At 36.4% G+C, this 15,859-nt stretch overlaps 1 protein-coding gene across 1 annotated transcript; it reads left to right on the top strand.

Moving 5' to 3' along the window:
* Positions 1-1,022: 1,022 nt before the first annotated feature.
* LOC131070870 (secreted RxLR effector protein 78-like) lies at positions 1,023-1,427 on the top strand. Its single transcript, XM_058006531.2, has one exon. The coding sequence runs from the start codon at positions 1,023-1,025 to the stop codon at positions 1,425-1,427; it is 405 nt and encodes a 134-aa protein (XP_057862514.2).
* Positions 1,428-15,859: the final 14,432 nt, after the last annotated feature.

Genomic DNA, 15,859 nt, shown 5'->3' with positions numbered 1-15,859 from the left:
GGTTGTAGGCATCTTTCAAAATTTTAATTTTATCTTAATACTTCTATGTTGAGTCATCCTCCCACGTTGTCCCACATCCAGCGGGTCTTGAATCTTGAGAGTTGTCCTACTTATCTCAATGGTTGGATTACATGGTGGAATATGTTATCCAACACAGTGTTCATTTCCTCTGCATCTATGGTAGATAGTTGTTCATGTACCGCAGGCAGTCCTATGAGGCAACTACATAGGATTTGAAATCCGCTACTGAAGCTTTAATGGCTAACCCCTTTAGCCCTGAGCTTCAAGTCTGAGTGGCTCAACTCAAGCATCAAAAACAAATAGCAGATACACATGCTACTAGAGGAGAGTAGATTAAAGATAGATTGCACTAGCTTAAGGTCAGTAATCATACTTCTAAGCAATTCTTTTTGGCTCTCAAAGCACACCATTCCCCTCAAGGGATCAAAAAAGTTAAGGAAGGTCATCCGGTGCTCTTTGATCTATTGCATATTCTTCAAGATTTTGTCAGACATTATGAGAAGGTGTTCATAGCACAGGAAAATTCCCCTAAACGCGACTCTGCTTTGCAGGAATGCTTGGCTATGGTTCCTTCTCATCTCTTTGATGCTTAAAGAGTGTTTTGTGATCAAGTTCTCACTCTTGAGAATCTTACAAAGGCTATTTTCTCTATGACAAATGATAAAGCTCCTAGATGTGATGGCTTCCCCTACGAGTTTTACAAGGCTTTATGGTCGTCTATTGATGCAAATCTGCATAAGGTCTACTTAGAGGCTTTTCATTCCCATTCTTTAGGGCCAATTATCAATAAGGGAAATATAAATTTTATTCCCAAGGCTAGTGATCCTAAGGACATTTGTAATTGGTGGCCAATTACCTTGCTCAATATCTCCTACAAGATAACTGCTAAAGCCCTAGCACTTAAAATCAGACATCTTCTTTTGCAGATTGTCCATCTGGAGCATACCAGTTTTATTAAATCCAACTTTACTCTATAGAATATTATTGCGGTCTAAGAAGGCATGGAGTGGGCCCGACGCTTTTCACAGAAATCCCTCTTTCTTAAAATTGATTCTGCCAAAGCTTATGATCGCATTGAATGGCCTTTTATTCTTGCTATGCTTAAAGCTTTAGGGTTTGGTCCCCATTTCATTCAGTCTATGCAAATTCTTGTTAGGGATGCTTATGCTTACATTACCATTAATGATCACAAATCTTCATCTTTTAGACTTTTCAAGTCCATTCGCCAAGGTTGTCCTCTAGAACCTTCCTTATATGTACTCCCTATTGAAGGATTTGGATATTTTCTTGCCTCAGCCATTTCTATTGGGCGCATCAAGGGGATTTCCCTGCCAGAGTCACCTTCTCAGCTTGTTAATGGCCATTTCGCAGATGATTCTTTTGTCTCTCTTTTAGGAGGAGGATAATGTCAAGTCAGCTCTTAATTTTCTACACATTTTTTGTTTAGCCTCTAAGTCAGCTATTCAATGGCACAAAACCTAGTGTTATAGGAAATATTTCCTTCCTGCTCCACCTTGGATGCTCCAGTTTGGTTGGAAATGGATCCAACACGGGGAGATTTTTTTCTTCCTAGGCATTCCCTTTACCTTTCAAGGGTTTTTTGTTTCTCTTTGGAATGTAGTGCTTGCAAGAATTAAGAAAAAGCTCGCATATTGGATTACCAAGCCTCTCTCTCTGGATGGTAAATTCTAGATTTGTTCAAAAATTCTTGCGTCTACTCATGTCTACTAATATTTGTGTTGGGTTCTTTACAAAGCTTCTTACAATAAGTTGGAGAAGCTCTTGAGGGATTTCTTATGGGCTGATGGTGCAGACAATCATGGTTTTCATGGAGTCGCTTGGGATATCTATTGTCTCCCTCATGACTCTGGAGGACTTGGCCTCTTGTATACTTAGAAGCAAGGTCTAGCCCTCTATACCAAATGGGTTCTCTGAGCTATTTTTGGAAATGAATCTTATAAATTTTTTCTTCGAAATTGCATTTCTTCAGGATACCCAGTTAATAGGCCGATCTGGAAGGGGATTGGCTTTCAAACCCTTCTTATTATGAAATTTGTGCGCTTTTAAGGACCTTTGGTTGTTAAAAGAATTCGGCGTGGCTGGCAAGCTGTGAATCCTTGGCTTAGTTGGGATGGCTCAGGATTTTGTGATGGCCTTTCTTTTAACCAGTACAATATTTGGTGGTTGCCTCTCATTCAGGTCCAAGGGCTCCGATTGGCCCGTGTCCCTGGATTTCATGCTTTGCATTTTCGTAAACATGACATTTTTACTCCCCGTGACATTTTTCATCATGCCACTACGAGTCTTCATTTTTTCTCATGATCTGGAAACATATAATTTAGCTAGGTTTCTATGATAAGAGCCTTCACAACAAGGTGAAACTGCTTCACATACCTCGACTCCGCTTATTTGTATGCTACAGGGAGGTCCATATCATTTATTTGTCTGTTTTGAGGGAATTTATTTATGATGCAATTCGGGTCCCTGCGAAATCTATCCAAGGATATGAACAAAAAAAAGGGTCATTGCGGACAAGATAATTAATATTGCACATTGAAAAAGAAAGGAACTCTAACCTGCCTGTTGTGTTTGTTATGCTTAGTGATGAATCTTAAGTATCTTAAATCCAGTGACTAGGTTTAGAATGCATTTTGCATATCATTTTGCATATCATTCTGTATTTTTGTGACTTTAGAGTGATTTTGGTATGGTAATAATCTCTTTATCTTCTGAATGAGAGCTGAAAGCATCATCATTTCTTATGCTAAGTGGTCTATTTATCATCATTTCTTCAATCGAGTACTTGTGTTTTGAGATGTTTAGCTGCATACATAACATTTAATATAGCTTCCTACATTTCATTATTTACTCATCTGCATTCATCTTATTGCATAGAAAAATGAAAACATTGTGTAGACACCTAAAAAATGTCTCATTGATCATGTACTAATTATTCCTCTAATTGATTAAATAATCTTTATTATTTAATTAATTTAATTAATCTTATTCTTCTAATTTCATATTTCCTCATAATCTTACTAATTATTCTATTTTCCTATTCTTTAATCATTTTAATCATTTTCTAATATTAATTAAATATTTATTATTTAATTAATTATGATTAATTCCCCAATTTAAATAATCTTCATTATTTAAATAAGTTACTAATTATTCAATTTCTATCTCCAATCATCATTCAATCATTCAACCCTTTTTCTAAATATTAATTAAATATTTATTATTTAATTAATTATGATTTAATTAATTTAATTTAAATAATCTTTATTATTTAATTAAATTCCATTTCTACATAATTAAATAGTTTCTTTAAATTATTTAATTAACTAATTAATTCTTCCATTTCCAAATCCCCAAATTCTAATTTCATTTAATTTCATATTCTTCTAATTTCTTCCAAATTCAATTACATGTGCATGATTTCAAAAACTAAATTGAAAATCAAAGTCAAGTTCTAAATATATTCAAATACCAAATTGAATTAATAAATTCAATTATTTGAATAAATCTCATGCAAAGATTAAATTGAAAATCTAAATCTAAATGCAAGCACATGCTAAATTAATTAATTCAATCAATTAATTAATTAGATCATTTATCTCTTCAACTTCTATTTCCATCTTTTAGTTAGCTTTTTCTAAATTAAGCTCTTTGTGTCATCCTCTTTATTTCCACCAATCATTCTTTTTCTTCCTTCAGTCAGCTTTTTCTCAATCAGTTGACTCAATTAATCTATTCAATCTTTTGAGTTTCACTCCTACAATCAACAGTTCAACTATCAATTTTCATTTGAGATCACCTGAGCTCACACCTCTTGATCAATTCGTTCCACCTTCCAATCAATCTTCTCCAATTTTCTATAAATTGAGCATCCAATCTCCATTTTCAACAATCACGAACTTTGAATCTTTGTGTCACTTGCAGGTTACCACCATAATATCTAAGATCCATCGTACCACGAAGAGCAGAAGAGCAATGGAAGTTCTACGCAATCACGGAATAGGGAGTTTTTTATTTGATTTCAATTATAATTCATATTTCTCAATTGTGTTATTTCATTGTATTGTTTGTTAAATTCTAATTAGGATAGGGATTTGTGATTTCCCTTGTTTCTAATTGATTACTTTGTTAATAGACATGCATGGATAATCTCACACTTCGTTGTTGGTGCTTAAAATGAACATGGGCTAAAATTGACATGCGTGTATCTCACACTTGGTTTTTGGTGCTTAAAAATCAACAAATTGTTAAAATTGACATGTATGCCTTCATACTTGGATTTGGTGTTTAAAATTGACATGCACATGTGGATCTAACACCTAAATTTGGGCTATAAAACAAATGTGAATCAGGTTGCATTAGATTAAATCATTTTCTATTTTTTAAGGCAACGAACTTTTTATTGTTTCTAGGGTGGACCTACTGTTGCACTAACTGACTTTCTACTTGCCATCAGGCTCTTTGGAGAAAGAAGGAAGGTGAAAATGACATCCAAATTTTCTTTTATTCTACATAGTGAGGGGTATCTTTGACTAGGGATTTCACCACCCCACAGAGGTACTTCGAATTGGGATGCGTTGGGGATATCATCTCTCCCAGCGTACTCTCGAGCGGGTTTTTCAAGCCGCTATATAAATATATTGGTCAGGTGGCTATAGTGTTGAGTGAATTCGATGTATGTGGGGGCCTTCCCTGCACCGATAAGCTCAACTAAAGCCTTAAGTAGCTTGCTCTGAGAATCCGTCATTGGATCGGGACCCCTTGAAACCTAATACTAAGAACCAATTTAGTTGCCAAAAATCCTACATTCAGGGGTTCCGGGAGTGCGGATCGTACCCCATAGATACCCTTCATGTACCTTACATTATGATATAGGAATCCCTTGGCTAAAATATCTTCAGATATTCGAGGTAAGAGAGAATGGCATGCCCGAGAAGTGTGTGTCGTGGAGTGGAGCCAGTGCTGCCAGACTCTGTATCTATTCATTTTGTCTCAGTATTTCGTAAGGGCCTCACTAAATGGTGTCCACTATCCAGCCTAAGATTGTATTCCGTGCTTTTTTATGTATCATTGTGCTAGGACAGTATTGAGTCAGTCCCTTGGGCTATTTTAGGCCCTATCCCATGTATCTCCAAATTTTCTGAGATTGTATGAAAATTGAGTCAATCAGCTATAAATACCTACCAGCAATTGTTCTCATATTTGGAAAACTACAAAACATTGTCCTACACACGAAATTATAGAAAACAATCCATTTTGAAACTGATTCTCAAAAGTCCTTACATACTTGTGACCCTAGGCAATCTTTTACACAGTCTTTTACATAGTCTTTTGCATAGTCCCACTTACGTCCTCATTATTGTCCATAGTCTTTTGCATAGCCCCACTTAAGTCCTCATTAACGTCCATATTATTTTGCATAGTCCCACTTATGTCCTCATTATCGTCCATAGTCTGTTGCATAGTCCCACTTACGTCCTCATTATCGTCCTAAGTCTCTTTTGCATTACCATCCATATTAGTTGCACTATCATATATGCCTTCATCTAGACCTCATATACGTCTAAGTCCATTGTCCATTATAGGTTCATAGCATGTGCATTCATGGGTCTCCCAGGTGATGGTTTGCTCCCCTTCAAGCAACCTAATCTAGTTCCAAATGGCAGTCAACAAGAAATCATTGATGGTCTAGCTAACTTAGCTTGGAATTTAAGAAGAAGCGCACCTCAATATATAGGAGTCATACATGAGATAAACATTGAGTCTAGGATTTCCTATATAATTGATAGAGAGATTGAGGCTGAACAACTTCGTCAACAAATGGAAAGACTTGCATTAGAGAAATATAGAAATGCTAAAAAGGTCTCATATCAAAATCCTCAATAGAGTCTAGTATAGTCTTGCATACCTCATATTTACATCTAGAGTCTAGTGTTAGGCCATCGTCTTGCATAAAACCACCTTCATACAAGCAATTTTAGATGCCCGTCACAAGGTCATAGAAAGCGAAAGAAATAATGGACCCGAACAACACACAGTCTATAAACCCTACTTGGGACATGGACATGTAAATAGGTCAAAACTCAGGTACACAGAAAATGTCCACCATAAACGAATTACAACAGCATTTGACAAAGGAAGAAATTGAGTCTGCACAGCAAGACCCACATGTCCTCATGATCCTAGATGCACTTATACATAGCGATAGGGACAAGTATCTTTCATTGTTAATACAAAATGGGGCAAAACTACCTAAGGATTTTGATGTCACAAATATTTTACCACTAGGAAAAACTTTAGGTCAAGATAATAGTCAAAAACCACCCTTGACATAAATACAAGCAATGACCTCCAGTTTTCCTCAAAACATACCTATCCAAACAAATGTCAACACAAATGCAAACTTTCAAACAAGTGTGTCATCCCCAGCGATTAATGTTAGTATACCATCATAGAGCATACTGATAATATCAAGTGTCTCCACACCTATTCAAACACAAGCAACAACTGCAACCCAACCTCTAGTTTCCTATTCTATGGGATCCACATATAGTCAACAAAATGAAAATCTAGGTATTGCCAATACAACAAGTACAACTCAACCAAACATGGGTTTGCATATCAGCTATTTCACAGTACCTAGTGGAATGCACAACACACAAGGTTATAATCTTGGTAACTTCCAACAACCTCCTAGTTATGCAACCATGAATCCTTTTGTGGGACATACACAAACACAAGGTATACCTTTGACACAAATAGATATTCTGACACAACAAATACAGAGTTTGCAACAACAAATGACAACCACGCAAACCCATAATGATAAAAAGAGCTACACAATGCAAGACCTACGTCCTAATCCATTTGATCACACATTATACATGCCACCTTTCCCACAACATTTTGAAACGCCCAAATTTGATAGATATCGAGGGAAGGATGATCCTAGAGATCATATCAGAGAATTTTTTACAGCATGTATAGAAGTTGCCTTAGAAGACACTTATCTAATGAGACTATTTCCTAAAAGTCTGGGAGGTCCGGCTTTAGAGTGGTTTTCACATTTACCACCAACCATCACATCATGGGGAGAATTAGCTAAACAATTTATAGCAAACTTCTCGCACAACATTGACACCCCGGTTACTTTGATGGGCTTATGTGCTGCTAAACAATACGAGAATAAAATATTTGCATCCTTCATACAATGATGGAGGTCTCTCTATAGGAGGTGCAAGACAGTTATCCCAAAAATAGAGCAAGTGGATATGTTTACAGAAAATTTGATTCCTAAGATTAAATATCTGATACAAATGCATTGTTTAACCACATTCAAACAAATCATAGAAAAGGCTCTCAAATGTGAGAAGGGATTAGTAGAACAAGGTCTTATTAAGTATGGCAACACCAACAACAATGACAAATCTAAATTTTGGTCGAAAAACAAAAATGTGACCAATGATGGTATTGTAGACGCCAGAACGATAAACAGAACTCAACCCATTTTATCTTTGGGAACAAGTCAGTCAACAAATCCACATACAGGGAATAACACAACATCAGCAAATGTAAATTCTACGCAAAACACAAACACAAGATACCCCAGGGTAAACACTCCAAGAAGAAATTACACACCTTTAGGAGAACCAATTGACTCAGTGCTCAAAAAGTTAATACAGACAAACATGATCACTTTATCTGAACTAAGAGTGTATGAATCAAGTCCTTTCAAACCCACATGGTGGAATGATAATGATTTATGCAATTATCATAGGACTAAAGGTCACAAAATGGCAAGTTGCTACAAATTGAAAAACTTGGTCCAAGATATGATAGACCAAGGGGACATCACAATTGATACTGATAAGACCTCAGCAAACACAAATCATACGATTTTTAAGGATCCTTTTGTTAAGCATGACAAGGGAAAAGCTACCACATCAAGTACCCAAGACAATATGGATAACTACACAAAGGTCTCATACGACTACACTATTCATGCCATTAGCTCAGGAGATACAACAAACAATGATTCACAAGAAACACCTGATCAAGAGGACCAATATCAAGACACTCATAGAGATGATAACCAAATTTGCATGATATCTGAAGCACCAAAGTATGATGATGATACAAATCTTTGTCTCAAAGACTGGGGACATGATCAACCATCTCACTCAGGTTGGTTTGAAGATGAACTCATAGAACATATTATGGATGTCAAACAGACACATCAAGACTAAGAAGAGGGATTTAACATAAATCTTGATAAGATAGCCTATGATACAAATGATACAATTGGTACAATCACAATTACTCCCAAAGACAGAGATTGTGCAGTGGTTACTCGCAGATCAAAGGTAACTTTACAAGGGACACCACAAAATCAACTACCAGCAGTAGGGACTTACAATGTAGTTGAGCAACTTAAGAAAACTTTGGCGCAGATATCATTATTCAAACTATTGCATATTTCACCCAATCATAGAGCTATACTAGACAAAGCACTTCAAGATTCAGTAGTGGATAGAGATGTAGATGAAAATGCCTTCCAAACAATGGTAGGAAATCTGACACAAGGCACACGTATTGCATTCACAGAGCAAGATATTCCTAGTGATAAATTGCTTCATAATGACCCACTACATCTAGAAGCTTACATTCATAAGAAAAGAATCAGAAGAGTACTCATAGATGGGGGAGCCAGTCTCAACATTTGTACTTTAAAGCTGGTCAAAGCACTGGGATATTCTGAACTTCACATTGATTCTTCCAAAAGGATAAATATCAAGGCTTACGATGATGAAGAACGTCCATCTAAAGGCATTGTAACATTACCTGTATAAGTAGGACCAATAACAACAGAGGTCTCTTTTCAAGTCTTGGACAGAGAGCTAGGATATAACATATTATTGGGCCGCACATGGATCCACACCATGCAAGTAATACCATCCACATTTCATTAGTGTGTCAAATTCCCATACAATGGTATTGAAATCACCATAAAGGGTGATCCAAATCCATTCCAACATTGCAATTATCTGAAAGATAGTGTGGATAATCAGATACCTATCAACCAGGCTGCACCTCTCACTACACAGCTGGAAACATTAAAGATCACAAAAACAAAAAAAGATATCCTCCTTACAAATAAAGGATATGGGTTGTGGAGAGTACTCTATTGCAAATACCTTAAGTGGGAAACAGTTGTCTCTTTCTCCTAATTCATTTGGGAAACCTCAAAATATAGTGCAAAAATAGGACAAAGGAAAAGAAATTGTCAAATACATAGATTCATGCTCTTTCATTAGATGGGGTGACTTACAGGAAGAATCCTTGAACGAAGATGTTAACCATTGGATATATAAAGAAGAAGATCATATGACAATACCCAGAATACACACAGATCGGTATGGTAATGGATTCAAAATACTCCAAAGACATGGATATGATGGTACCACAAGCCTTGGGTTACAAAAACAAGGAAGACTAGAACCTTTTGTTCCTAATGATAATCTAGGGAATCAAGGATTGGGATACAAGCATGTACAACATATTACCGAAGCAAGATAGCATACTCTTGATATACTAAATCGAACAAGAAAAACAACAAATTACATATCACATAGGAATTTTCCCACATAGGTGCTTCCATCTTCATCTCAAATGAGTAATCAAGTACCTACATCACCAAGTGCAGAATCAAATGGGGAAGACATGAGACAACTCTTGCAAGAACCTACCACTGAGTTACAAAATGATGCAGTTATTGACACAACAGTACAAGCTAATGTGGCAACAGATGCAGGATTACCCCCACCACCTGAATCCCACCCATGGTTATTGTCACTACTTCTACCACGAGAAGCAACTCAGGCTCAACCTAACGAAACAGATGAAGAAATATTGCAAAGGCTTATACCAGTCTTAAGAAGGGTCACTAATGTGCAAAGAAGACTAGTCAATCTACAACAGAATCAGGGACAGGAACAAGAAGAAATAAGTGATGATAACTCATATGATGAAACATATATTGAAAGAGAGATAGACTCTCATGATTACAAATTCTTGTCACTCCATGATTCTAGCCCACCAGAAAGTGTAATATTAAGGAATCAAATAAGGCTTATATAGGATGAAGATACACAAAGCTAGTCAAAAAATCAAGTCTTCATGTTATCAGAGTCTACTAAAGAAAGGAGTAATGATTTCCCCCTAGTACATTCACACTTGATTGATTGGGGGAAAGAAGGAAAACCAACGCTGGATTGGTTTGAAAATGATGAAGCAATTTCAGAATTTCTAGAGTTAGAGAGGGATTTCCGCAAGGTGATCATAAAGCAGGGTTAGCTATAGACCTGAATAGAATGGCATACTTTGGACAAGAAAGTACTTCTCCAACAGAAGATAAGGATCAAACCACCCATAATGACAAAAGTGACTTGGGTAATCTTCCTATGGAAAGAGAAAGTTCAGCATTACTTACAGAGGAAACAGAAGAAGTAAACATAGCAGAAGGGGAGGTTGTACATAACATCCATCTGGAAAAATCACTGAGCAAAGAAGAAAAAGACAAATTCATTCATTTTTTCAAGCAATGACCTATCAACTTTTCTTGGTCCTATTCAAACATTCTAGGCTTAGACTCTAAATTAATATTGCATCACTTACCATTGATACCAGGAGTTAAACCTTACAAGCAAAAATTAAGAAAAATGCATCCAAGTATTGAATTATTGGTTAAAATAGAACTACAAAAGTTGCTAGATGTAGGTTTTATTAGACCTATTGACTACACGGAATGGATATCCAACCTGGTACCTATGACTAAGCCCACGGGAGGCATAAGAATCTATACTGATTTTCGAGATCTAAATAAAGCTTGTCCTAAGGATGACTTCCCGCTACCCAATATCGACATGATAGTTGACCTAACAGCTGGAAATGAGATGCTATCCTTAATGGATGGTTTTTCAGGATACAACCATATTAAAATTGCACCAGAAGATCAACATAAAATGGCCTTTGCATGCCCATGGGGAACGTACTGCTGGAATGTGATGCCATTTGGTCTTTAAAATGTCGAAGCAACATACCAAAGAGCCATGACAACATTGTTTCATGACATTATCCATAACATAATGGAGGATTACGTGGATGAAATATTGGCTAAATCACAAACCAGAGAAAGTCACCTTGTAGTTCTTACACAGAAATTTGACCGGTTGGAATAGTATAATGTCAGCTTAAACCCGAAGAAATGTGTGTTTGTTGTAACAGCAAGTAAACTGTTAGGGTTTATAGTATCAAATAGAGGAATTGAAATAGACCCTGCCAAGGTCAAGGCAATCATTAATATGCAACCTCTGTCAACACTTAAACAGCTCAGAGGGTTACAAGGAAGATTGCAATCCATAAGGAGATTCATAGCACAGTTGGCAGATAAGTGTCATCCATTCCAGCATTTACTCAGGAAAGGAGTTACTTTTAAATGGACAGAACAATGCCAGGAAGCTTTCCAAGCTCTGAAAGATTATCTTTTGAACACACCAGTGTTAATATCGCCTACTCCAGGACAACCTCTATTGTTATACATATCAGCAATGAACTTAGCTCTAGGAGCTCTATTGGCATAGCATGACAAAAATGGAAAAGAAAGAGCCATTTACTATATAAGTAGGACTCTAATCAGCTATGAGCTTAATTATACCCCCATAGAGTGAGCATGCTTAGTAGTAATCTTTGCATAACAAAATCCTAGACATTACATGTTGAGTCATAAGGTACAACTCATTGCACGCTTTGACCCACTCAAGTATCTATTGAGAAGAGCAACATTGACTGGGCGATTGGCTAAGTGGGTTATGATCTTGAGCGAGTTTGATATAGAATACATAGACAGAAAATACATCAAAGGACAAATCATAAAAGATCAATTAGCAGAGGCTCCTATATAGGACAGTCATCCATTGCTGATAGACTTTCTAGATGAATTTGTGTTTACATTAACTGCCTCAGTAATGTGGAAGTTATACTTTGATGGGTCATATACAAGTCACGGATCTGGAGTAGGCATTCTCTTCATTACTCCTTAAGGGGATGTTATACCCAAGTCCTCTAGGATCAATTTCCCATGCACCAACAATATGGTTGAATATGAAGCTCTCCTCATAAGGCTTCGTACAGTCGTACAATGGAAAATACAAGAGTTACAGGTCTATGGTGATTCGCAGTTGATTGTAAACTAGGTCAATGATGATTACAATATGAAGGATGACAAACTCATGCCTTATAAGAAGTTGGTTGAAGATTATAAGGAGCACTTCAGCAAAATTACCTTTGAACAAATCCCAAGAATACAAAACAAGGAAGCAGATGCAATGGCAACCATAGGATCTCTTTTGAATATGCCTGCTAACAAAACTCAGTTTGAGTTTATCATAGAACAGTTAATGCTACCTGCATATGAGACTCCCTTATCAGACTATGTATGTGCAATTGTGGGTCCAGAATCACCTTGGTACAATGAAATATATACATATTTAGACACCCAATACATGTCACCAGATCTGTCTAGAAATCAAAAGAAGACCTTTATTCATCAGGCATCTAGATACACCATTATAGTTGATACTTTCTATAGAAAGGGTTTCGATGGAACTCTTCTCTGATGTCTGGATGAGAATGAAGCACACCTTTCTTTAAAAAAAGTCCATGACGAAATCTGTGGGGCTCACCAAAGTGGTCCACCATTGTCAAAGAAATTATCGAGAACAGGGTATTAATGGCCAACAATGGAAAAAGATGCCTAGAAGTATGTACAGAAGTGTAAACAATGCCAAATGCATGGAGACCTTATTCATGCACCAGCACAAGATCTTCAACCCATCACATCACCGTGGCCATTTTCACAATGGGGATTAGATCTAGTGGGTAAAATTAACCCTACTTCTTCTAATGGGCACAAGTTTATCTTGACAGCCACTGAATAATTTACTAAGTGGGTTGAGGTGATTCCTTTAACATACACCACTAGAAAGCAGATAGCAAAATTCATGCTCAACTACATTATATGTAGATACAGAATTCCAATGTGCTTTGTTACAGATAACAGATGTCCATTTAAAAACTAGGAAGTGAAAGAGTTATGTGACAAATTCCACATACAACAGAGATTTGCCATGCCATATTATCCACAAAGTAATGGGCAAGCAGAGGCTACAAATAAAACAATATTGAAAATTCTTAATAAAGTAGTCACTAACACAGGATGGGACTGGCATCTCTAGTTAAATCTCTCTCTTTGGGCCTACAAAATAGGAGTACGCACACCTACAAGAGCAACACCATATTCCTTGGTCTATGGGATAGAAGCGATACTCCCCATTGAAATAGAAATACCATCTCTAAGAGTGTCCTTATAGAACATCATATCAGAGGAAGACTACAGGGTAGCAAGGTTACAAGAACTCGAAACCCTTGATGAAAAAAGACAAACAGCATTTAACCATCTACAAGGATATCAAAATAGACTAAGACAAAGTTATAATAAATGGGTCCGCCCATGAACTTTTCAAGTGGGAAATCTAGTACTTAAAGAGAATCAAAGGAACCTAGCAAAACAAGAAAGGCCAGGGAAATTCGAACCTAACTGGCTAAGTCCTTTCATTATAACAAGGGTCATAGGCAATGGAGCCTATAATTTGGCTACCATGGAGGGAGATCCAATCTTTGACCCTATGAATAGCATGCACCTTAAAAAATATTATACCTAAGGGTTGTTTAGTTTAGGTTTTATTTTCCACATTGCATATCATATCATTTAAAACACAGCATTACATATAGTTTCTTTTTTTAGATGCATCGCATTCTTAAACTTTCCACATTTGCATGTAGAAGCATCAATAAAACAAGGCAACTGTTCAAGTTTATCATTTGTTTGCATTTAAGGAAAACAAGGGTCATCTCCTTTCTTAGATATTCAGACATGACGTCTTTGAGTTTCTAAGGTCATTCATTTCAACATTACCCTGTGACGACACTTTACTTATGGTTGGTAGTGATTTCACTATTTGAGACTTGTTAACCCACAATCTATCAATTGCTATATCTCACACATTAAGAAGATCTCTAATTCATTCTAGACACGTAGTTGATCATATGACTAGTGAAAAATCTAAAATTCTACTTTAACACCGCTGTAATTGTCACACCCAAGTAGGTTTCATTACTTACAAGTCAAGGCAAGAAAAGCAAAAAGAGAAAAAGAGCTATGCCAAATATCTGTCTAAACACAAATAGAGCAATGATATATAACTGAAATATCATGTATACTAAGGCGATAAAAAGCTTGACTATGGGAACATACAAGTAACTCCATCAGGGCTATGAACGCCTACTGGCAATGGAGCAATATTTTAGAAATTACAGTCTATAACCTCGTCAGAGCTCTCAACACTTGCTGGCAGTGAGGCTCTATTCGGGATGCTTTTGAAGTTAGAAAAATCATGTAGCTAATGATATGGGATGCTAAGGATCTTTAGTGAGCATAAGAGCGGGAATTAATGCATTTGTACACACATGGGCAAAAGAAGATCAAATTTTCAAGAATCAATGGGGAAGTTTTCTACGTCTCCATTTATAAATCCTAGTCACTAAGTGTGTTGAGATGAAAGTTCTCAAGGGCCTTAGAGATTGATTGACCGCTTATCTATGAAATCTTTTGCACCTCCAGTTTCAATTGGTGTATTACAAATGCTAAAACAAACACAGTCAACCTTGTTCGAATAGGAAATACATCTTCATCTTGCATATTGCATTCACATAGGTCATGTCAAAAATTCATTTATCTCCACATACAGATCATCATGTCATACAGGTCTGCACACTGGGGGCATAACTAAAAAAAATCCTAAAAATCAGATAAAGTCCTTAAAAAATCCTAAAAATCAGATAAAGTCCTGAAAAAATCCTAAAAATTGGATAAAGTCCTGAGAAAATACTAAAAATCAGATAAAGTCCTGACAAAATCCAAAAAACAATGAAAAACTCAAAATCAAAAAAAACAATGAAAAACTCAAAATCCAAAAATAGTGAAAACTTAGAATTTACCAAAAGCATTCAAATACAATCCTAAAAAAATCAACCAAAAACATTCAAATATCGATCTACATAATCCAAAAACATCGAAAAAGCTCTTGGAAAAGAACTAAAAAATTGAAAATCAATCAATTAGAAAAACTTGCAATAAAATGTCTTGTGAGAAACAAATACCCTAGTAGATATCCAGCAAAAACTTCGCACAAAGTTAACAGAGGATACGACTATCCATTCAAACATCTACAATCAACTGATCAAATTGTCTTATCAATCGTATCATATCCATATCAACATGATCATTATCTTGTCTTAAACAGAAGAGGATACACTTGAAATCAGACAAGTCAGTCTTACACGAGGTCCACAACTTTCTGAGATCGGACATTATCAACCATCACATCAAACAACTGAGAACGAAGGAACAAGGTCAGCATAGCTGCTAAATTTTGACCAGGTTAGTCTTTATCTTTTTATCATTTGGCAACAGATATTGTTCCTATGCTACTCAAGGATGTCCAAAAGTGACTAGAGGAGCTATGATGGGCATTATCTTTTTCTTTGTTTGATGTTTGTGGTGTGAAACGATGAAATTCTAGGGAAATTTCTCTAGTGGGTGTCTGTGATAAGAGCCTTCACATCAAGGTGAAATCGCCACACATACCTCGACCCCTAACACAATTCCCAGAATGGAGGGTTCACTCCTTGTCTGCTATGTGTT

Source organism: Cryptomeria japonica, chromosome 1, assembly GCF_030272615.1.
Source record: "Cryptomeria japonica chromosome 1, Sugi_1.0, whole genome shotgun sequence".
Classification (NCBI taxonomy): domain Eukaryota; kingdom Viridiplantae; phylum Streptophyta; class Pinopsida; order Cupressales; family Cupressaceae; genus Cryptomeria; species Cryptomeria japonica.
The sequence above is the reverse complement of the archived record's forward strand: the minus strand, read 5'-3'. Positions and strand labels throughout refer to the sequence as shown.